This window comes from Poecilia latipinna, unplaced genomic scaffold (assembly GCF_001443285.1).
Source record: "Poecilia latipinna isolate Pla-1442-1.1 unplaced genomic scaffold, P_latipinna-1.0 Scaffold1836, whole genome shotgun sequence".
Taxonomy (NCBI): Eukaryota; Metazoa; Chordata; class Actinopteri; order Cyprinodontiformes; family Poeciliidae; genus Poecilia; species Poecilia latipinna.
Genome location: NW_015114452.1, coordinates 67,867 through 90,222, shown reverse-complemented (window position 1 = coordinate 90,222; position 22,356 = coordinate 67,867). Strand labels below are relative to the sequence as shown.

The window sequence follows — 22,356 nt, the reverse complement described above, 5'->3', positions numbered from 1 at the left end:
TACACACACACACACACACACACACAAACAGATGAAAGCGAACACGCAGATGAATCGAAGCGGTTTGACTCTCGGATCAAAGTGTGGATGTGTGAAACGATTGTCCACCTGACAGAACAGCTCGCTCCGTCTCTTCTCAGCTCCAACACCTGATAAATTATGCAACAAAGAGCTGGAGGTTTATGTTGTTGCAAAACCTGTCCAGAACCAAGCTTTTATGTTAGTCGAAAATCAGAGCCAGGTGTGTGTCCGTTAGCTGATGAAGACCTAAAATGTGTTTTTTTTTTTGTTTGTTTGTTTGTTGTTTGTTTTCAGTCACAGGTACTTCACTCCTCCCATCAGGAAGACCAGGAACCACTGACAAACCAAGCGCCGCCTTCAGGTAACCCCGCCCACGCTGAAATGCCTCCTGATGGTCTCCCCCCATCCTTTAAACCAATCGCCGCCACCTGCACAACCCCAACAAGAGCGACGGACGATGGAAACCCACAGAGGAAGCCGGGGAGGGAGGAAGAAGAGACGGAAAGGAGAGGGACCGGTTCCAGATCCCTGATGCCTCTGCACCCTTCCAAGCTCCGCCTTTTCCTGTCTCATGCCGCCAACGGCTCCGCCCCGGCGTCCCCGAAGGCGAGGCCGTCGGAGCAGCTGTTGGATCGTGTCAACTCTCCGGGGCTGAAGGCGAAAGCCTTCGGCTCCGGATCGTCGCGTCTCCCCAAACCAAAGAGCTACTGAGGCGGCGAGCAATCAAACACGCCGACTGATTGACCGTACCCGTCCTGAATCCTAATATTGATATTCTGAGCTCAGATTAAACAAAAAAAGCACTACATTAGGAAGACTGATACCACCTGGATCTCGGAAGACGTCACGGATAAAAACTATGGATTTGTGCCTTTGATTTGGAAGACGCCGTCGTCTCACTGCGGATCGCTGGAACCGAACGTCATTTAAAGTCTAACCTTAGATGTTTCACATGCTGCTGCTGCTGCTTACATTTTAATCTTTATTGGTCCTCTGATGAGTTTCAGACTGACTGCGCCCAGCCTCTGTGAGAGGAAAAGTGTTAGCGTTAATTTAAATGAAGTCTCCGACTTGAAACCCGGCCTTCTTTGCATTCCATCGAAAGCACTCACTGTATCCCTGGATAACACTGGAGTTCTTGATCTGCAAACCGATATCTAATATCTTAAGTTCACCTTCAGCAACACACCCTCTCTGCTTTTTTAACCGCTGGTCCAGTTTTTTCTCCCTTTCCACAGCCACAGAAGAGACGGAACCCTTCTTCCTTCTGCCCGCTGTCTATCATCTCTTCGTTCAGACAACCTTGACATGAGGAAATACTTTTTCTTCTGAAGTTTTTGAGCCTCGAACTTTCTTCTTCTTCTTCTTCTTCTTGGTTAAATCCCCAGCTTCTCACAGGGAAAACATCCTTCCTAAAGGAAGAATTTGGATTTGTCTAGCTGTTGCTTTAAGTAAGATCTTCTTCCAAACTATTTGTTTAAGCTGCACTGCAAAAACACAAAATCTTACCAAGTCTTTTTTCTTTGTATGGTTTCTAGGGCAAATCTCTTGGCTATTTTTAATTTCAAGTGTATTATCTTAAAAGTAACTTTTAATAGCTTCTTTTTAAGTGTATACTTAACGTTGATGGAAAAATACTACTTCCATTGGCAGATCTTCAAACTTAAAAATGAGTGAAAAAAATCTTCCAATAGAACTAGTTTTTTTTTTTTTTATTAATATCAAGGAAGTATTGACTTAAAACAAGCTGCTGTCTTTCTGAAGGTCTTATTTTAGCCGAGCTAAGATATTTGCACTAGAAACTGGACAAAAATACTTGATATTTAATGTTTTTTTTGCTGTGTGGAGATAGTTTTTTTCTCTTTCGCTTTAGAACGCCATTCTGGGATCTTTTTCTCTCTCGCACTATGGCCGTTCTGTGACATTTCTATTAAAGTATTTGTTCTCAATCCTTCTCCAAGCAATGTTTGATCCAAGCTCTGAACTGAAGGATCTAAATCCTTACAGGAGTTATCTTATGGTTAACATTCAGCAGAGGAGCTGCCGTTTGTTTCACCATCTTTTTTTTTTGTTCCTCAAACGAATCCTGACATTTGGGCCTCGTTTTGCCGTCCGAAACAGCTTTCAGCCGGAATGTCACATTTCCACGGCGCCCGATCTGAAACCGGGACACGTTTCCAGAACCGTTCCTAACATTTTGCTAAGTCGAGGAGTTATTCACTCGCCTGGATTCCTTCAGGAAGTTTGAACCCAGTGACATTTTCGCTCCGCCGATGCCTCAAACCCACCAGTAAGATCCTGTGACATCTGTATCGGCGAATATCTGTCAGCTCTGCCTGCTTTCACATTAAACGGCTCTGGAATAAAATATGCAACACCGTTAGGAAAAAAAAAACAAACGGACACAGAAATATGCAAACTGGCTTCGCTTCAACGCAACGACTCTAAGTCACAGATGCTGGTGAGTTTTCAGGAAAGCGATGATTTTTTTTATATACGACTGGATGATTCCATCGTTTAGCTTAAAGCTTTAATGAGAAAAAGAAAGTTTCTGGGTTTTTGACTGGTGGGAATAAATGAAACTAATTAGATGTCATTCTCTGAGATCATAAACTCCTAAAATCTGATGCTTTTCATTTTCTGTGGAAAAAAAGGTTTGTTTTAGTCAAATTCTTTTTTTTGTTTGTTTGTTTGTTTTGTCTTTGACCTTTTAAACATCCAGCTCACCACAGAAAATACAAGTTTTTAATGTTTTCTCTGAAAACTAAAAAGCTCTCCCTTTCATAAATACAGTAAAAGTTGATAAAGAGTAAACTTTTCTCTAAAGAATCTGAAATCAGTGAAGGATGATTCTGTCGGGAGTGAAATAATTGATCCCGATGCCAAAAAATAGCATTAATAATAAATAAATGCAGGAGCCATTGCATCCATAGAATAAATGCAAAATAATTTGGTTCTGTTTTAGATTTTTAAGCATGAGCGAGAATCTTCAACTTGGATTCCTAATTTCAGCATTTTTATCAAATATATTAATATTGCACTTAGGTTTACAAGAGTCTGTTTGAGTTAATTTAGCTACGCAAAGCTAGCGCTGACTGTAGCACACCTGTTTTCAAAGACGGCTGTCGCAAAGCCAAAAATATTTTAATTTTTAAGTACGTGATATAGAAATTCAAACAAAACTCAGTCAGCATGAAGAGCGATCGACAGTTTGGATCTCATCCGGTCAAACTTTGTGTACGTTTCTACAGAATGAAGAGAGGATAAATGTTTAAGTCAACTGCATCTCTGAGTTTTAGCATTGACATCGACATTGAAACCACCTCTATTATACATATGATCGTGTTTTCAGAACAGGAAGCATTGATAAAACAAAAAGCTGGCGCGTTTTGTCATATTTCATCAAACCAACAGAGATCCAGTTGTGCGTTTTTTTATTTTCTTCCTCTTGTCGTTTTGTTTCCAGGCTAAACACAGATGTTTATGGCGGAGTGCTCACCTGCCTCGTGACTCTCTGACCGCCTCTCTCGTCCTCCTCCCTCCCTCGCACCTCGCCCGCTGTATTAGTATTATTATTATTTTTTTTCTTTTTAGTACCAGCTGTTAGTCCAGTAGTGGAACGGCATCTTCTGCCCAGGTGTAGCAGTTATGGCTTGTTGCCATGGCAGCGCAGATCCGCAGCAGCATCCGTGTGGAATTGCAGCACATCCTCGTGTTTCTTTTGTTGTTCCCTGTTAAATGAATCATCACACATACACGGTTAAAACCCGCGGGTGTTTGGGCGGGTTGCTTATTTTTTTTTTTTTCTCCCCAAATTCCATCTTCCACTGGATTGGAAAAATACACATCAAAGTAAATGCACACCAAAGTTTTTCAGTTCCAAAATGTTTTGTCTGATTTTTATTTTATTTTTTTCTTGAAAATGCTATAGAAAACAAGGAGATCCTTGTTAAAAGTTTCTACATTTCATTCCACTTTCCGGGTGTTCAGGCTCCACCTGCGCCCTTCTGACCTTGGTACGCTTTGTCGTTAAAGCGGGGGAAGGTTCGGACATGCGGCTGCTGCTAATGAGTTCTTATCTGAAGCTCAGAGAGCACAGGCAGGATTTCGGGAGTGATAAAAAAAAAAAAAAAAAAAAAAAAAAAACGCAAGCAGATTAACAGTTTCTTAGCGAAGGCTTACACTGGATTAGGCAGGTGAATATTCACACAAGCTGTGACGACTGAGAGCTGGATTAAACCTGAAGGTCCTTTCATCTTAGGGAGATTCCTTCACGATGAGGAGTTGCCTCATCGGCGGTGTCCAGCCAAACACGGCCAAGCTGCTCGCCACCAACGCTCTGCTGTTTTTAAAAACGATTTCAGCTTCTGTAATTTATTTATTTATTTATTTATCTATTTTTTTTTTTTCCCTGAACTTTTTGGGAAAAGTCTGGAAATTTGCGTGAGCGTGAACTCAGACAATCAAACCTGACAAGGTAAACATTTTGCACACAAACATAAAGTATTCGACCCTTGGAAAAACTGACGTCCTGAATATTTAGTCGTCCAACCAATAATTGATTAACTCTTTTTCCTTTCCATTGAATCGACTTAGTGAAATCAACCGTAACTTATAAAATCTTTTGTCATTTGTCCTTTTTTTTAAATGATTTCTACAATAAAATGTTGAAATCATGGTGATGTTGTTGGGTGTTGACAATAACTGAACCTCCTGAGGGAAAAACGTCAGTTTCTTGTTGTTTTCCATCTTGTCCCAAACTCTTCAACTCTCCTTAGTTTATCCTCAACCAATTTCACCGCTCTTTACTTGAAAATGTTTTCTTTGCTTCATCTTTTATGGTTGTAAATTGACTGAAGACTTTATATATTAAGCTGAATACATTAAATTTCTTTGTGTGGTACGAGTTTTATTTTTGTTGTTTTTTTGGGGGGTTTTTTTTTTACCAGACACATCTCTGAGCACCAACGTTTTGTGACGTATGTCCTACATATTTGTCCCTAATAATTTATTAAAACAAGTGTCTTGATTTCATCTCCGTTCGAAACCCAGACATTTTGACAGCAAAACGTCAAATCTTTTTTGTGTGTGTGTGTGAACTTTCACTAAAAATGCTGCTGATCAACAAACATCCCAAGTGTAGATAAACTGGCGAAACCTGGAAATCGCTTCCTTGTCCCTCTTCCTCTGACAGCTTGGAAATGTTTGTCTTTGTCCTGTTTTCACACTCTGGACATCTCAAATCAGAACCTGGGGTAGATTTCACTCTTTAATCTTCACATTTTCCAAATAAACTGGAGGAACTAAGAAATAAAAGAAATAAAAAGGCTCTCTGCCTGACGGAGTTCTCCGGATGTGTCGGTGTTGTGCGGGTTTCTAGAATAAGCTTACATTGCAGGTGAACGCATGTCTGTATATTTCACTGTAAATTATTAACGGAAGTTCAACATGTTAATGTGCGTTATGTGTATCCATGATATTAACTGCATTGTGTGTGTTTTTTGTTTTGTTTTCTGCTGTAATCCCTCTGTGGGAATGCTTTAGTTTGGATAACTTGAAGGAAAAGCATCCAGCCATTTCATGTCACTTTATTTTTTTTTATTTTTTTGGTGCAATATCTGCTGCAGTGTTTTTGCTTTTTGCTTTTGCTTCACTGTAATATTCATTATGTCTGAATGATGAGCTTGTAAAAAATCTAAAAAAAAACAACTAAGAAAGCACTTTATTTAACATGAGGCAACACTGGACTTGTCCAAACTGCTCTATTATTTAACTTTGTGTGTTGTCAAATAAATACTGCGTTCATGTCGCACAGTAATAATGATTTCACTCTTGAACATTTTTGTTTCATTTTACTTTCATTATTTAAGCTTTACACCTGTAATTCCATAGCTGCGAAACAAGATTACAGATGAAGATACAAATATCCACTTTTTTTTCAGTTTATTTGTATAATTATAGGTGATTTGCTCATTTTACTCTTGTCAGAGATTAACTGAAATTTGTTGAAAACTCATTTTAATGTAAATCCATATATTTATTTCAGATTAATAATATTAAAACAGGCGACATTTTCTATTTAAACTGAGGCACGTGATAAATTTTGCACAGTTGTTTTGTCCTCGGTTTGTAAAGTCTGACTTGTTGAAGGTTAGTTTGGAACAGAGTCAAAGTGCTCAAACTTTGGGAGACTTTCGTTGGTCTTGAGTTTTTTTCTCTGGTTTCCCACTGGACCTGAATGCAGCATTAAAGCTTTCCTGTTGGTACTGCTGTTTGAAGCTTCGGTCAGACTCTGTGCCTCTGAACAGTTGTAGTTTAACACTCTGGGTACTATGGATGTTCTGTGAGTTTGCAAATGTTCTCTGTTCACCGTAAACCAAATCAAACACAAGTGATAGTTTAAAAGAAAAAAGCTTGTATTCCTGTTTTATTTGGTCATCTCACTCCTCTGCCTCTCATCACTGATTATGGTTCTCTTCTGTCACTGGCTGAGGCGATTTGAATGCTGCTGAAATAAAGACTCACAAAAATCAAAGCTTGTCCATCTCATTCATCTCAATGGGTAATCATGAATCAATAAAAGCAAACTGTACCACAGCCAACCACCAGGGGGCAACATGAAGTCCTCAACTCGATGATTGTATGGGGTCAAGTCCACAAGGGTTTTTACTGCATCTTTACAGAAATGTTTAGTTTAATATATATAAAGTAAAAGATGAGAGAAAGTAACTGAGTGAATGCCAGCAGACTTGGAGAATAACCTGAAGACATTAAGGAGCATTACTGGTGTTTGATTGGTGGCAGTATCGCTCAGTTCTCTATGTGTAGTTAGCATTTTGGTAGCCGGTGATGCTAATGTCAAACTTAAGTTTATCCCACTAAACATTTGGCCCCCAATCAGTGTTATTTGTATCTATAGTTGAAGTTATCAATAAGCACCCAGAAGGTAGATAAAATAAAACTCAAATATTTTGCTTTTGTTGATGGAACAATTTCCTTCTTCAACTGCTAATTTCTTTTCAGTCTTATTTTAATTTCTATTCCTACACAGCGTATCCCCGAAAAAAGCAGAGGGTTCTTTCTGTATTAGGAAAAATTTGAAGATAATACAGTGATTTATTTATTTTTTTTTAATTAAAGTGCATATTTCATTATTTCTGCAATGTTTCCAATATGATTGGATCGGGGGTCATGATGGCTGATTTCCAACCCATGAAAGTCAAGAACATGTAAAAAAGCAACTAAAGAAACTGAGCTCAAGGGAGCGCAGAGTTGAAACAAATATGACTTTGCAAACAAATTCTGCTGTTGAGCACCAACACATAACGCATTGTTAAAATATTGTGTCACTTCATGCAAACTCTTGGCCCCAAAGTGATAAGTGAAAATACTCAACCATTCCATAGTTCACTTTGCTCAGACACTGAGGAAAGCATGGGTAAAAAATGCTGGGACAAACACACACAGGAAGCTGAAAACAGTTGAAACAAACGGATGCGGAAAATAACAAATGGTAAAGCTGGCTGTCAGACATTGTGCTTCTATGTTTTGCTGTTTTTGCTCTAGCTGCAGAGAAGTAAATGCCCCCTAACCGGTTCATTGTTTCTCTCTGCTTCCGTCGGCGAGGCTTTGAAATAAACTGAATGAAGCACGAAAAACAGTGATGAACTGTTTGTATCTCTGCTGCAGAGCTGAGAAGCAATATTTAACTTCCAGTCAGGTTCCTCCGGAGCAGAGCAGAGTGGATGCAGGTAAAAGTGGGGAGGCTTCTCTCCTCGTTATTTTCCCACACAGTTGGATTTTTTCCACCCAGCCAGTTCCTGCCGCTGAAGATTACAACCTCAAAAAGACAAGACAGATCCTGAGGATCGCACATGCAACAGGCTCTTCTAAGACCAAGGTCAAAGGTCAGCACAAAAGCAAAGACGCCTTCTGACTGGCTTTTTAAAATTTTAACTCAGACGCTGCTGTCTAACTTGTTACAATAGCTGGAATGATAAGGGCCTATGGCTTTGAGGCAAATCATTTTCAAAGCTTGCCCTCACTTTAAGTTTCACCTGACCCATCAATCGTAATTTTAACAGAAGATTTTATTTTTTATTTTTTTGAAGATCATCTGGTTCTGTTGGTTTTGAAGCTAGAGAAAAAGCATCTATTTTAGGAGTAAGGCAAGACGGAGTCCTATGGTACTCCTTTGATGTGGTAGCAATTAAATAAAATCGAAAAACGAAACTCAGAAGTTGCATCTTTGGTCCAGATTCCAACCCTCACCTGCTGACATTCGAATTATGAGAGACATACGTGTTCTTCATTGCACAGAGAACTGGGACACGACATCAGTGAATACTGAATAAACATGTACTTAAAATGAACCAATGAAAATTTGAAGATGCCAGAGAGGACATTTACATAATGAATAATTCTGCAATTCTTCCTTGAAATTGAAGCAGTGACATTAAGTGTATTTTGATTAAACTTCCAATCAATTGCAATAACAACAAAAAAATGGAAGGAGTAACTTTAAGTTCACCTCTCAAAGGTTCACCAAAAAGAAAAAGAAATAAATCAAAAGTTTTGAGTGGCCTAGTCAAAGTACGGCCTTAAATTTGAGCATATTGTTGTGACATGACCTTAGAAAGTCAATTTAAGACTCTCATCTCCGGTGTGATGGTGGAGTTGCATGAGAAAGTCTTTCCATCATTAAAAAAAGAGCATGTGCTGCTTTTCTGATTCCATGACCTGTCTACCCTACCCAGACAAAATGTTGCGTTCAAGTGTTCAAATTGTCATGAAATGAAAGCGAAAACGTGCGTCCAATTATCTTCATCCTCATCCTCACTATTAATAAGATTCTGGCAATCCTGAATTTGGATAGCTCCTCCAGCACCTCGTAAGTAAATGGGGTTTTAATGAATACTGTTCGGTTGTTTCGGCACATTGTGAGGTCAGTACAGCTACAGTATTAAACCGGTTTAATTTAATTATTAGTGAGTGTTGATTAAAAATGCAGGACTGCGAGCGTCCTGAGGTTGTTTTTATGGGACAAAACAACAGAAATTCTTTATAAAAAAAAGTGAAAGTGGCTGCATATCTCCTCATATCTCATGTTCTGCCTTCCTGTTTATCTCTTCTCCTCCCTCCATTTTATCTTTTAAGTTCTACCTGTGGAGGCGGGCTAATCACAGATGGACTTTTTCCGTGTCATTAACGTGAAGGTAAGCAGTGAGGCTCACCGCAGTGCTAGCTAATTCGCAAACATAAAAACGTGTGTGCGTGTTTTATTAGTGGTTTGACCCGTAGGTTTAAAAAGAGATAAAAACCTGCGACGACTAAAATGTAACGGTCAATTATTTTGGCAGAATAAAAATAAAGAAACTGAGCAAAGAAGTTTTGTGATGCCTGAATGTGTACAGTCACTTGGAAATTACAGTTCCCCGAACTTTTCCACATTTTGACATGTTGCAACCAGAAATGTCTTTTTCTTTCGTTGCTCGCACGTTATTTGAAAGGTCAATTCAAAGTGGGGAATAATTGTAAAATGTACGAAAAGTGGTACTTGGTACTCTAAAATGTTTTTTAAAATAAAAATTCGGAAGTGTGTTGTAGCACACACTGTCGTAGCACTTTTACGTAACAATCAACCTAAACCTGCGTGTACCTCAGTCTCAGTAAAAATCAATTTCTGTGGGGTTCCTTTTCTTTTTCTTTTTTTATTCATACGTCAGCGAACAAAAAGTATCGCAAAGACTTAGAAACACAGCAGATGGGTCAGGGATAAATAATATCTTATGAAAGAGTCGCAAGAATGTGAAAATCTAGTTTTCCTTTCGCTTCTTCGTTTTGTCTAAGCGTCTCGTAACATGATAAAATACAAACTACATTGCCACCTGGTGGAGGAAATTATGATGACAACTGAAATAGCAAGTCCAGGTAAGGTCATATCCACACGGATTGCTTTTGCCTCTAACTTCGGAAGCATATCAAAACAGTTTTTTGAAATAATCTCAAATAGCTGCTGACATTACTGGGAGCACAGAAAAATTGTTTCCAGTTGGCAAAGCAAGGAGCAGCTGAATGAAGCCATTAAATGCCATTTACATGCAGCACATATCCACTTCCTGAAACTGCAGGCTTTCATTGTTTCACTCACAGTTTGTTCTTTAAACCCAGCGTTGCTGAGCCGTGACATGTGCGAGCAGTGATGTGGAAGTTTATAGTGTTGTTGTGATCGTTGAGAGTCACAGAGGGCAATAATATCAGCGAATACATCAGCTGAAAGAGCAATACGGGAGATAAAAAGTGGCAGAAAGCAGGAGGTGGAAAGGACGCAAAACCTATTTGATGGAAAAACAAGCGGAAGTGAAAAACAAAAGTTTGTCCAAACCCGACTGAAGCGCAGACGGTTGTCAAATGAGTGTGCAGTCATCTGCTCGAGTGTTAAATATTAGGTTACTGATAAATCTTCAGCTCCCTGATGGTTAAAAATTTTAAAAATGCACAGTTTAAGTTCCTTCTTTCCTTGATATATCCCCCAGGAAAATTATTGTTTGCAACAAGGAAATTCTAGACTTAAGAAAGGCTTTCCTCTGTGCAATATAGACAAAGTAACTATATTTGATTTCCTTTGTCTCTCTACTTTTTCGCAGCTCGTTCATTGCCTTTCACATATAATAAAAACATCTTCACCTTTCAGCGCTTCCCTCTGTTAGAGTTAAGAAATAAACTGCTACATTACAGACAAACTTCCTTTAGTACCTTCCAAATCCCTTTTTAAACTCATGTTCTAATAGGGTCACAGAGAGTTGCTCAGGAAATTGAAAGCATATTGACGATTATGGTACAGAACCCATTAAATATGACCTTTTACACCTTTTCACCTCCTGTAGGCGCTAGCGGTCAATAACAGCCCACACCACTAGAGATTAAAGCTCAGTTTCTGGCCTTAGGCCAGCAGCTGGAATTGCTTTGACTAACCCTGATTAAGTTTCTCTAATACCTCAACATGAGAAGCAACATTATTGGTTTTCTAATTTAATATCTAAAATTTATGATTTGTATTATATCTGTAAAATGACTGTTATGTGTATTATGACTGTGGGAGAGAGCCTGGCTGCTTCTTTAATGTTTTATTTAGATTTAAATAGTGATTTAAAAATCTTTTCAACATGATAGTTTGGCTAATTCTCATCATAGTTTACAGGTTTTGCCGCTTTGAGTTCACTGTCATTATTTTAGTATTTAGACTGAATTGATATTGTTTATTTGTTTTATTTATTTGTATTTTTTCTCAACTGAACTGTAGAAATGGAATGAATGAAAAGTCCAAAAAAAGAAAAGAAAAAAAATATTAACTGACTATTTGTCTTGGTAGTTCACCTGGATTTTTTATTTTGTGCAATATTCTACATAATTAAAAAAAAAAGCTTACATGCACAATATGGAATTTTAATACAAACAAGCATGCTGTTTGTAAAAGATAGATGAACCTTTTTTTGTTTGTTGGTGAATATTTGAAAAGGTTGAAAATTCTAGTCATACATCATTTCTCATTATGAAGAAGTAAACTCTCCCATTTTGTTTGTTTGTGCTTTAATGCAGCACGTTGGAGCAGATGTGTCAACTTTGGAGGATTAGATCCTGTGGAGGAAACCTAACAAGCATTTTAAAGACTGTTTGTTTAATGAAAGTGGACTAAAGAACAACTGAACCCGAGTAAAGGTAAAGAACCTTATTCATGTTTGCGTCATGCTTAAATGTTGACTTGATTTACAATTGAGCTCATAAGTAAGTTTTAGACTTTCCTAAACTGATCTGTGGTATATCGGCCTGGATGGTTGAACACAAAACTAAAGCTTACAAAATAAGAGCTGGATGGATGCTCTTCTTTTGTGGTTTGATGCATCAGAGGATGCTGATTGATGTCTCCTTTGGCGAAGAAGCTTCTTTCCCTTTGTGAACCAGTTCCCTGAAAGCAGCCAGAAACCTGCTGCGTAAGATGAGTGCTTCCTGTTTGTTGCAGATGAAGAACAGTCGTTATAATCTGCAGTTTTGTGCGTGTGTGCGTGCGTGTGTTTCATCCTGTTTTTGCCTCTCAACTGTTTGCACGTTGCTTTGTCACGAGTGCCTCCGTCTGAAGTGTGAAATAGCTGTGCTGTTTGTGTCCTCGGTTTGTCCTCCTCTTACGTTTGGCACTTTATTTTTTAACACTTATGTGGAAAATGGGAGGTGTGTCTGTGTGAGGCTCGCAGCTGAGACTGCATGTGTTCAGTTTATTGTAAGAGCACAGCCTGTGATTTACATTTAGATGGCTGTTGTCGCTGCTCGGTGTGACACCAGTGGTGATGGAAAACCTGCTGAGTTGCTGTACTCCAATGGGGTCATAGTTGGGTTTTTTTTTTTTTTTTGGATTATGCTAAGTTTGTTGTTTTCTCCAGATGATATTAAGGTTATTCTCAGAAAGCTGTAATGAAGAACGTCTGAACTTTTGACCTCACAGGACCTGGCTTTTAAGTATTTAAACAACTTAAGCAGTATTTCTTTTGAACTGAGAACAATTAGGCGCAAAATCGTAAACTTTCCTGGCAGATTTGGGTTTGAGATCAGGGAGATGGCAAGGAAACTTCTTTTAATCTCAAAGACATGGCGCTCATCCCCAAAGATACATTTTCAAGAAAAACTGGAAATGGCTACTCAGCAACAACAAGATGGGTTTCATTTGTTGACTGATTATTTAGAAGGGCAGAAACGATTTTCACCATGCCTAACAATTTTCAAGCAAACGTATCGGTTAAATCAAAAAGACGCTTAAATTTAAATCTGCCAGGCGTATAAATAATTCTGCACAAACATAAACTTGTACGATTCATCACTACATATTTATTTGGCCCACATAGACTTGACTTTGTGTAACTTTTAGAAAGTTCTAACATCGGTATGTTTTTTTTGGTTGTTTTTATACCACATGTAACCTAAGCAACTTCACTTCCTGGTTTAACAGTTTTGTATTCACTCTGAATGGATTTGAGTTCTATAGAGACCATAATTAGTTAATGCCGTAACTATTCAAGTTATGAAAGAACATTTGATCTACTCGTGGTTACTGTTAGTCTGCGGACATGAGGTTTAGTGAAGAAGAAGAAGGGAAAAAATGGTTCTCAAGAGGAAACTGATCAGTTTTTAAGAAGAGACTGGCTCATGTGTTTGTAGAATGTTGCAGATTTTTCCGTGTAATAGATAAGAAGTGAAACATATTCAGAAACCCTCAGTAGAGTTCTCTAAACTTGTTTTATGATTAGCATTTTGTGTGTGTGTGTGAGTTGTCGGTCACTGCCTCAGGGAAGGTTGCCTGACTCTCGGCATAAGTAATCACATCTTTATGTACGTGTCCTCTACTGTGTTTACACATTTCTACACTGTTCATTCCAAGCGTGTGTGTGTGTGGTAATGAATTTCCAGTTTCTATGACTTATTCACATTGAACCTTCTGTCAGGCAATCTCCATTTTATTATTATTATTATTTTTTTTTTTTGCTTGAATCTTTCCTTTAACAACCTCACGTGGTGAGTTGATGGAAGAAGTGTGTGAATGTGTGTTTGCGTCCGCAGCTGAAGCCAATCATGAAGGCAATCTTTGGTGCCTGTCGTCCCATCAGAGCGACTATATAAAAAGCGAGGCGGCTGTAAATCGGAATGACGGATTTAAGAGCTGCCGCTGCTGATTTTTTTTTTTTTTTAGTGTCACCGTCTTTGTTTTTGGGCGCTGCAGTTCCCACACCCGGGGCTCACAAACGATATTACCCTCATTATTATCTGGTTGTTTCTGATTATGTCCTCGTTGTTGCGTCCTCATTCCTCTTCATTTGCATCCTGCGCGCCTGCAGAACGGACACGCTGCGGACAAGCCCAGTTTTACTCAGGGTAGTGTTTCAGTCCCTTTTTTTTTTTTTTTTTTTTAATCATACGAGGTGAGGTTTAATTTTCATGGACTCTTTTCACTCTCCACCAGAACTTTTTGAATGAAATTCCAGCTAAAAAAATGGGTAGTAAGATGTTTTATCTTTATCAAGATATGAAGTTCCTTACCCTGCTGCCAAAAATAACCCAAAACACTGTTTAAAGTCGCAGTAACATAGATTTGGCAGACCAAATGACAAAAAAAAACAAAAACAACTTACGCCTTTGAGGGCCGTGTTCATGAAAAATAACAGTGGTTCAAAATAATGAATTGGTGTGTTGTAATTTTGTCCCAATTTTATGTGAAGTTAAAGTTAATTCTTAGTAATATTCTATTGCATAAAAACTTGGAGTGCCACTGTTTCAATACCAAGTGGAGTCAAGGTTTTTTCATCTGCTCACTAACTAACTAGTATGAGGTTATGACTTGAGTTTAAGACGTTGACTTGAATCTCGCTTAAGAAGTACCATAGCTGAATATACTCACTTAACAGAAAACTTACTTTGCATTGAAAATTGTCTTTTTTTTCATTCATTATCCTGCTTAACAGAAAAATATTGAAGAATCTCAAAGGTTGATGCGATAAAGCAATATTACCGCCCCGCTGAAGCTGTTTGGCAATTACTGCGGCGCATTAAAACCGTTTGACGTTCTGAAAAAGGCCAGAGCTTCCTATTGTGTCCGGTTGGTGGGTTTCGTTTGATCCCTGAAAAAAAAGGGAGCTTGAATTTAATGCAGTTGTCTCAAAATGTCGCAGTTACATCCAGGTTAATTAGGTGTTTGAATGAGAAGCAGAAAGAAGAAGAAGAAAAAAAAACACATCGTAGGCGACATTTTTCAGAATAAATCTTCACTCTGACATCTCACTCTGTTCTTGTCGTGTCCTGAGGGACTTGTGATGCTGAACGGGTGCCGAGTGAGAGTCAGAGAAGCAGAAACAAGGGACAGTTACAGAGAAATGAGCAGAATCAGAACAGGTGCAGGATCATTTTAGATTCTGCAGCTGGTTGGATGAATCCGAGGTGGTAAATAAAGACACGGCGGAGGCCGTGAAGACATAATCTGTCTTCAGCAGATGTGATTATCTTGGGTATTTACTGTCAACCTGCAGCGAAGGGGATGCGCAATAATCTGTGGTCAGGGAAAATTGAGGTTTGATATCTGCATCGTGACTAAGGGAGACAGATGTGAGCTTTTACACGCTGACGCTGGGACACAAATTGGCTTCAAAATGAGAACCTCAGACGAACATACCGTACAGGTGGAGGGAAGAAAAATCCCAGTGTGGGAGTGACTTCATGATGTAAAGTGCTTTAATGGGTTTTATGGAAATCGGTGAGGCACACGGTGACTCAGCAAGTGACTGAACACAAATGCGGCTTTTGTTTCATTAGAAAACAAATAGTCTTACAGGGGGAGCAGGATGTAAAATCGACTCCTCCTCTCCTTTACCACAAACATACCCAGAGTATTGTTTGATTCATTCACGTATGTTTGAGAAATCCTTGAATCTCCCGTGGCAACCATTCAGGAGAACAAAAATGGAGCTCTGCATTTGGTGTTTATATTCCAGAGTTTGCTTCTATTGCCATCTGAGGAAATGTACCACTCCTGGTCAAAAACAACCAGTCAGAGCCAGGAGATAGGTCTTAACACTTTCAGTCACTTTGTGTGCTAACTTATGGTGACAGAAAGACAGTTTATTTGCAATCATCGGTGGCCATGCTAACTAGCCTGAGCATTTGTGGTAATCTCCGTTGTGGTGAATCATTTGTAGCCTAGCAGAGAGCAAGGGGGAGTGTCCAAGCAACATGTACAAAAGCATGATTTACAGTGCTGAGACCCTCCTCCTCACTCTGATTGGTTGTTTCTGACCACATGTATTTCTCCAGATACCACTGGGAGAAGGCAGTTTTTTTTGTTTTGTTTTTAACCAGATTATCTGTGTCATACCATACTGTCACAACATAGTTTTATCAAATACATAAAAAACATATATATTTTTTTTTATAAAAGTTACATAACAGATGGAGCACATATTTTTACATTGGAGGTCTTCATGGAGATTCAGATGGTGTTTAATTTTTCAAAAATCTGAAGTCTTATTAAGAAGCAAATTTTCATTCAGTGGCAGAGGGAGGTGGACACACTGAGAGGATAAGATCATTTATTTGTCTCCCATGGAAAGAATTTGTCTTAGAAGAGGGGACAAGGCTGCACAAGGACAGCAATTATTTAAACAAAGTCAATTATGACAAATGCATAAAAGTAGCACAAAATATTAAATAGAACTGTGCACAGAATCGTATCTTAATAGTCAATATGAATCTTGTGGCAAACTGTGGATCTTGTTCTTACGGAGTGCAGCAAGTTTAACGTGGATAGTAGAACTCTCTTTTCAATGATGTTCAGTATGAATTAAAACCTTACTTGATTTAACATTACAATTGCAAGGAGTGCATAAAGCCCTTATGGCGTTTGTTTTTGATACAAATCTGTGATCAAGTCATGTAGTACCCCATCTCCACCAGCGAGAGGCAGTAATGCGCTAGTTGGTGCACAATCTGCCGGAAATGGCAAAGGAAAAGGAAGAAGGAAAAACACCAAGAAGAAGAACTTCGCGCATCTACTGAGCTATCTACTCAGTGCAGTCCTTTTTGGATAAATAAATAAAAATGAGAAGAAAATGTATTTTCGGATGCCCAGGAGACTACCCTCTTTTTAAACTTCCCAAAGATGAGACGGTTCTTAAGCAATGGCTGGACTTCATTATTCAAAATAACACTCCGACGAAAAAAAATTGGCATATCTGTGCGAGGCACTTTACCGATGACAGCTTTCTAAACAAAAGAGAATTTGACAGTGGACTAATAACAAGATTATCACTAAAAGACGACGCAATTCCAACGCTCAGAAGTGCCCATACACCGTTGGCGTCTGCTCAAGTAAGTTGAAAAGCAACTAATTGTTTTTGTTAGCTTCATTGTTGTTTGGTGTATGTATGATCGGTTAGCATTCATAATATTATATTATTGTTACAATCTGTGTCCATTAGCTGGCTTACACTACACAGCTAAGAATGCCATATTCTGCCACGTTTGTGGTGTATTTTCATTTACAGAAGCTAAACATGATATAAAAAGCCAGTCAGAAGTTTTTCTACATTTGTAGAGAAACTGTTAGCTAGCTGCTGAGTCACCTCCAGTAGATACTGAATTTATATAATCCCTCTGTGAGAGCTCATGTTTGGAGAATATACATGACGCTTGATTGGCTTGCGAACTTTCAAAAGTCTCATCCTCCTCCTTCAAGCTTCATTAGTCTGTTGTCACATACTTCCTGGTTCTTGCGCAGACGTCACACAGCAAACCAATCTAGAGCGAGGCTGAATAAATTTAGAGTAGGTGTGCACCGATAACCTTTTATTTAATTTTTTTATTTTGTCTGAAATGTCTCTAAATATAGCAAGAAAGTTGCTGAGTTGGTAGCAGTCAGGTGACTATTGTTAATTGCAAACCAGATGTGACTTGGTAGGCCGGTCTGTCAGTCAAACCTCTCTAACTGGGTAGCAAACGAGGACAGTGGTTGACTTTTAGACCTTTACTGGGGCAGATAAGATCATTCACATGTTTGTATTTGGCCGATCACAGATCTCCCAGAAGTAAAGAAATCAGCTGCAAATCGGTGCACCCCTAATTTGGAGAAAACGAAATTAAATGGGCAGATTAAACAAATAAGAACTCCGACTTTAAAAGTTTGAATTTAGCCGATTAAATGTTTGTAAACATCAAAGGTGAAAAAGTAAGTCAGCAATTAATTATCGGCATATCTTTCAACCTCTTGAGTTGCACAGAAATACAACAATTAAATATTGATCCTTAAACTACTAATTTAAGTAGTTTAAAGATCTAGGAATTACTGGCCACAGACGCCGGTAATTTACTATTGCCACTGTTAATGGAGATTTTATAATGTAGAATATTAATGAAGTCATTGGATGCTACAGTGTGAAATATGTTTACCAGTAATGACTAAGCATTTTTCTTTGTACCTTTTTTCCACTTTCTAATATGTTTTTTGCAAAACATGGAAGATGTCCACGATAACAGTGAACTTATAACATTGCACTCAAATGCTAGTAACATCCAACCTGTATAGTTTATGAAGTAATAATAATATCTATTAAAATCGAACTGATCATTCTTGATGTTTTGACTTCATTCTGCCCAAATTTTATTATTTGTTTTGACATTTTAATTCCAAGGGACTACCTCAAATTAAACAAACTCGACCGCCTGGTTCCACAAACTCGGCATTGGAACACACTGAATGTTTCCTTAGCACAAGATCGGTGTCTACGCAGTTGTCAGCTGGAACGTTGAGGTTACAACACTACAGGAGTAAAGGTAAATATGGTGTTTACTTCAAAGTTATTGTATGTGTCACACATTTCAATTGTAGTTCTGCACAGGTGTACAAGCTACTGTTCACACTGCGAGCAGAGGCACAGACGCCAAGCAGTCTTTACCGCACTTCCTGTCAACACCTGTGAAATCTGCACTTGGCGCACAATCGAAACGACCTCGCCTGGAAGTTGGGAAGGAAGAGGACGATGACTTCAGGATCTCCAGTCCTGCATCTCAGGATTCAAACTATTACCCAGGAGATACAGTCACAAACTTCTCTGACCTGATGTAAGATTATTTTCTTCTTACATTTGATCTTTTTTGTATTTAATGTGATTATTTAATTCATTTAACATGATTCTATTTTTCTTTGAACAGTGACATGGAGTCTCCTTCTGAGTTAGAAGAAGATGCAGAATACATTGTATCTGAAAGCGCTCTCAGGGAGATTTTTGAGAACTGCCCCGTCTGCGAGAGACACTGCATAGTACATCTGCGGAGATGTGGAACAGTTGTTGCTTTCAAGCAGGACTGTCCACATTGTTTTTTCACTCGGAAATGGCAGAGCCAGCCAACGTTGGAGGAAATTACCACAGAGTAATCCGGAGTTCTCAACGGCAGTGTATTTCAACGGAGCGGGGGGAATCGTATACAACATTTGAAAGGGTAGGTTTCATTATTACAGCATAACAGGGTTTCCTTCAGTTTATTGTAAGCCTGGTGGGCCACCAGGCTAACTATAGCTTATTTATTTAATTTGTTTTTAAATGTTTTAAAAAAAAATGTTTTAAGTCTTTTTAGTTGATATTAGTCTTCCAATCTTCCAATAAAACATAATTATCAAGAGATATTTTTAAATTTCCTGTCAACTTTAAACATTTTTTTTACTTAAAAACACGGTGGGTTGCTTGATGAATGACTGCCCGAGCGTCACAACCACCAGGCTTAGCAAGTTTTCTGGAGGAAACCTCGCACAAGTATCTAAATTACATGCTAAGCATAATTTCTGACATATTTTTCAAATTATGTTTTCTGTAGATAAGCTTTACGGTGCACCGGTGCGATACGCTTAGGAGGCAGAGGATGATGGGATGTCGAGATCTAATCCAGCTTTGCTTGGAAGCCAACATGGCTTCCGCAAGAACAACTACAACCCGAAATCTGTCTCCAAGGAATTGCCAGCACCAGCTCACAAAACTAAGATATGCCAGAAATCTGAAACGTCTGTAACTATAAGAAATTGTAAATATTATAACTATTAAGGATTGTAATAAATGTTTGTACATTTTAAAAGTTTTTTTCCCTATTTTCTGAAAACATGCTCTACCGCTTCTCCAGAGAAGTTCATTACCACTCTGTCTATGTTGTTGATATTTTGTAGGAAGTTTACTTGAAATCCAGGAAGGTATCTGATGCAATTTAGTTCTGCAGGCAGCTGATGAATCTTCCACACCTTACAAGAAAAATAATGTCAGTTTTTGTTTTTCCTGGAAAAAAAACAACAAAAAAAACCCTGACATTTTCTGCCAGGAACTGGTTAGACGTCCTTCTCATTCTGTCTAACCAAATAGGATTATACATTTGACAGAAAATACTAGATTAACTTGCATCAAATACAGTTCTAGGTAATTGACATACACTTTTCTAAGTAAATATGCTGACTAAAACTCTTGTTTTAGTCAGTTTTGAATGTTTTGAAATGTTCCTATCGGAGAAGAAGGGACACAGCTTTGGCATCTCTTTGCAGCAACCATGATGGAAAATATTTTTGCAAATAGAAACGCATTTCACTTTTTATCATTAAGGAATTCAATCAGAGACTTTAGTTCCGACAGGAAGAGAGTAAAATATGTAGAGTTTGTAAACTTTAGTTTGTGAATGACAACATTCACATATGTAATAAAATTATCCAGATCTTCAAATTCACAATTTACTGAAAAAGTACTGTAGTCGCCAACGTCTGTGAATTTAGCAAAAATATGGTTATGTAAATAAAGTGTGTTTCTTTGGCTTTGTTAGAGAGAATATTTGTGAGGACAGTTTGTAAATGGCATGTAGCATTGTTGTGCTGAAGTGGGATTGTTGGAAATACAGGAGGCTCTTAAAGAGGCAGCAACCCAATTTCAAGGTTTTAGATACAGCCATGACACCAAGTCAAATTTGTTTTTCATATAGACAGCATTGTCATCACTGAAGTTGACGTAGTTACTTGACTTTGGTATAGAACCACCTGGGAAACACACAATGCTGCCCCTTTAAATGTTCTTGTCTTCCTTCCAGCCTTGTTTTCCCATCTTCCCAATGCCTTCCACTTCAAAACGATCACGCGTCTTGTTGTTTCCGACCTCCGTGAGATCCAGTCTGAGCGTTGCACAATCAAACCTTTGATCACCTTCATCTTAGCTCGGAGCTGGTTGTTTTTGATCATGCAGCCGCAGAGCTCCTCCAACAAAGCCCCCTCTCTAATCACTGTAAATACTTATCCAATGAAACGCTGTAGCTGAAGCGTCTTCAAGGCCCGCGCTCTTGTTTGGATCATCGGCGTGGATTACGGCTCGCTGAGAGACGCTTGCATCAGATCCTCGCTGTTTGGGGGAAATAATAAAAAAAGAGAGAATGTGAACAAAGCCAACACTGCTAAGCCTTCTTTAAACCTACAGCGCTTAGCGGGTCTGAGATTTCATTTCAGGGAAGAAACGCACATGCAAATGTGTCTGCATGCGCTTCACAGCTGGGACGTCTTTTCAGCGGGAGACTCCAGACGCAAGTCTTGTTATTAATAAGGATGAACCTCCTATGAAACTCCCTCTCGACAACAAGAAGGAAGAAAAGCTAGTTCACACACTTTAAAGTCTACAGTCTCGACCTGGCTCTGAAGACTTTCTAACCTGATTGTACAACTGGAAAAGAAAGCAAAAGTGTGTTACTATTTGCTTGGCGTTCATTTAGATTAACAGTGCTGTTTAATAAGGGTTAGGGTTAGTTGATGTTGTAAATATAGCTGGAACACCAGAGTCACCACTTAATATTGCTATAGAAATGTATTGGTGAGAGGTATGAGAAGCATTTTTTTTTTAAAATTAACACTTTCAGTGTGGATTCTTTCTGTAGATAAAGTTGATGGTCAGATGAGAGACCGAGGTGTTGGTTCACAGTGAGGAATGTTTGGATGAGTGAAGTTGAGGTTTGCGAATCAATCAAGCTGCCAAACATGAAAATGATTATGCTAATACTTTTAGCCAAGCTAGACAGTTAGACGGTCCTTATTTTCATACGTGTCACACGCCGAGTTACAGGTGTCCAGCCCACATGGGCTTACAAGACACAATAAAAACAAACAGCTGGTCAGACATGAATATTCTTTTAAACATAGTGTCCTCTTTCTAAGGTGCCAGGCTTTCAAATTAAACCGTGCTAACTGAAACACAAAATACTTACAATGATGCATTTTATCCTCATCAGTTAAATAAAAGAAATCTAGGTAAACATCAAGTACTTTAGTAAATAAGTCATTTCTCAAACTCAAGTACAAAGGACAGTAAAACAAAAAGTGCACTTCACTCTCAATTTCCCCCAAGTCACACAAAGAACATCTTCGGTCGTCCTCTGGGACTGAACAAGTTGATCACAGGGCAGTGAACTGAATAAATTCACTGACTAAACTTCAATTCAACAGCTGCTACACAGTTAAAACTTAGACTCAACTGCAGGACTCTGACACCCAATCTGACACCCACTCGCACCCAAACTGGTTTGGAGAATGGACAAAGACGGTCAACATTTGCAGAATGCCTTTTCCAGAAACTAGACTGGAATTAAACCAGTTTAAATGAACTCTATCAATTCTGTCAAGACGACTGGTCACACACGATGCCCGGAAAACATATGGTGCAACTCATGATGCAATGCACCTTACTCAGGGATTTACTGAATATATATGTGTGTCGCATAGTAATTCCCAATGATGATGGAAAC

At 38.7% G+C, this 22,356-nt stretch overlaps 1 protein-coding gene and 1 long non-coding RNA gene across 7 annotated transcripts in view; both read left to right on the top strand.

Annotated features, from left to right (window-relative positions):
- The window catches only part of LOC106934629 (serine-rich coiled-coil domain-containing protein 2-like), a 36,297-nt gene extending 29,743 nt beyond the window's left edge, over positions 1-6,554 (top strand). Inside the window, exon 14 of one of the 3 annotated variants that reach the window (XM_015014648.1) lies at positions 316-6,554. In XM_015014648.1, coding sequence (XP_014870134.1) covers positions 316-732 — 417 coding nt within the window. In that variant the 3' untranslated portion in view covers positions 733-6,554. The remainder of the gene's footprint in view (positions 1-315) is intronic. The other 2 variants (XM_015014650.1, XM_015014649.1) reach the window with 2 other exon arrangements.
- Positions 6,555-8,841: 2,287 nt separating this feature from the next.
- On the top strand, positions 8,842-19,674 carry LOC106934632 (uncharacterized). Of its 4 annotated transcripts, none has more exons than XR_001421737.1 (7): positions 8,842-8,911; positions 9,178-9,236; positions 11,620-11,739; positions 18,240-18,381; positions 18,447-18,669; positions 18,760-19,047; positions 19,420-19,674. It is a non-coding gene; the product is annotated as an uncharacterized LOC106934632 (long non-coding RNA). The 4 variants fall into 4 exon arrangements; XR_001421736.1 differs by having other exon boundaries at positions 8,902-8,965; XR_001421738.1 differs by lacking the exons at positions 8,842-8,911; positions 9,178-9,236; positions 11,620-11,739 and adding an exon at positions 16,541-16,920 and having other exon boundaries at positions 18,437-18,669.
- The last annotated feature ends 2,682 nt before the right edge of the window (positions 19,675-22,356 follow it).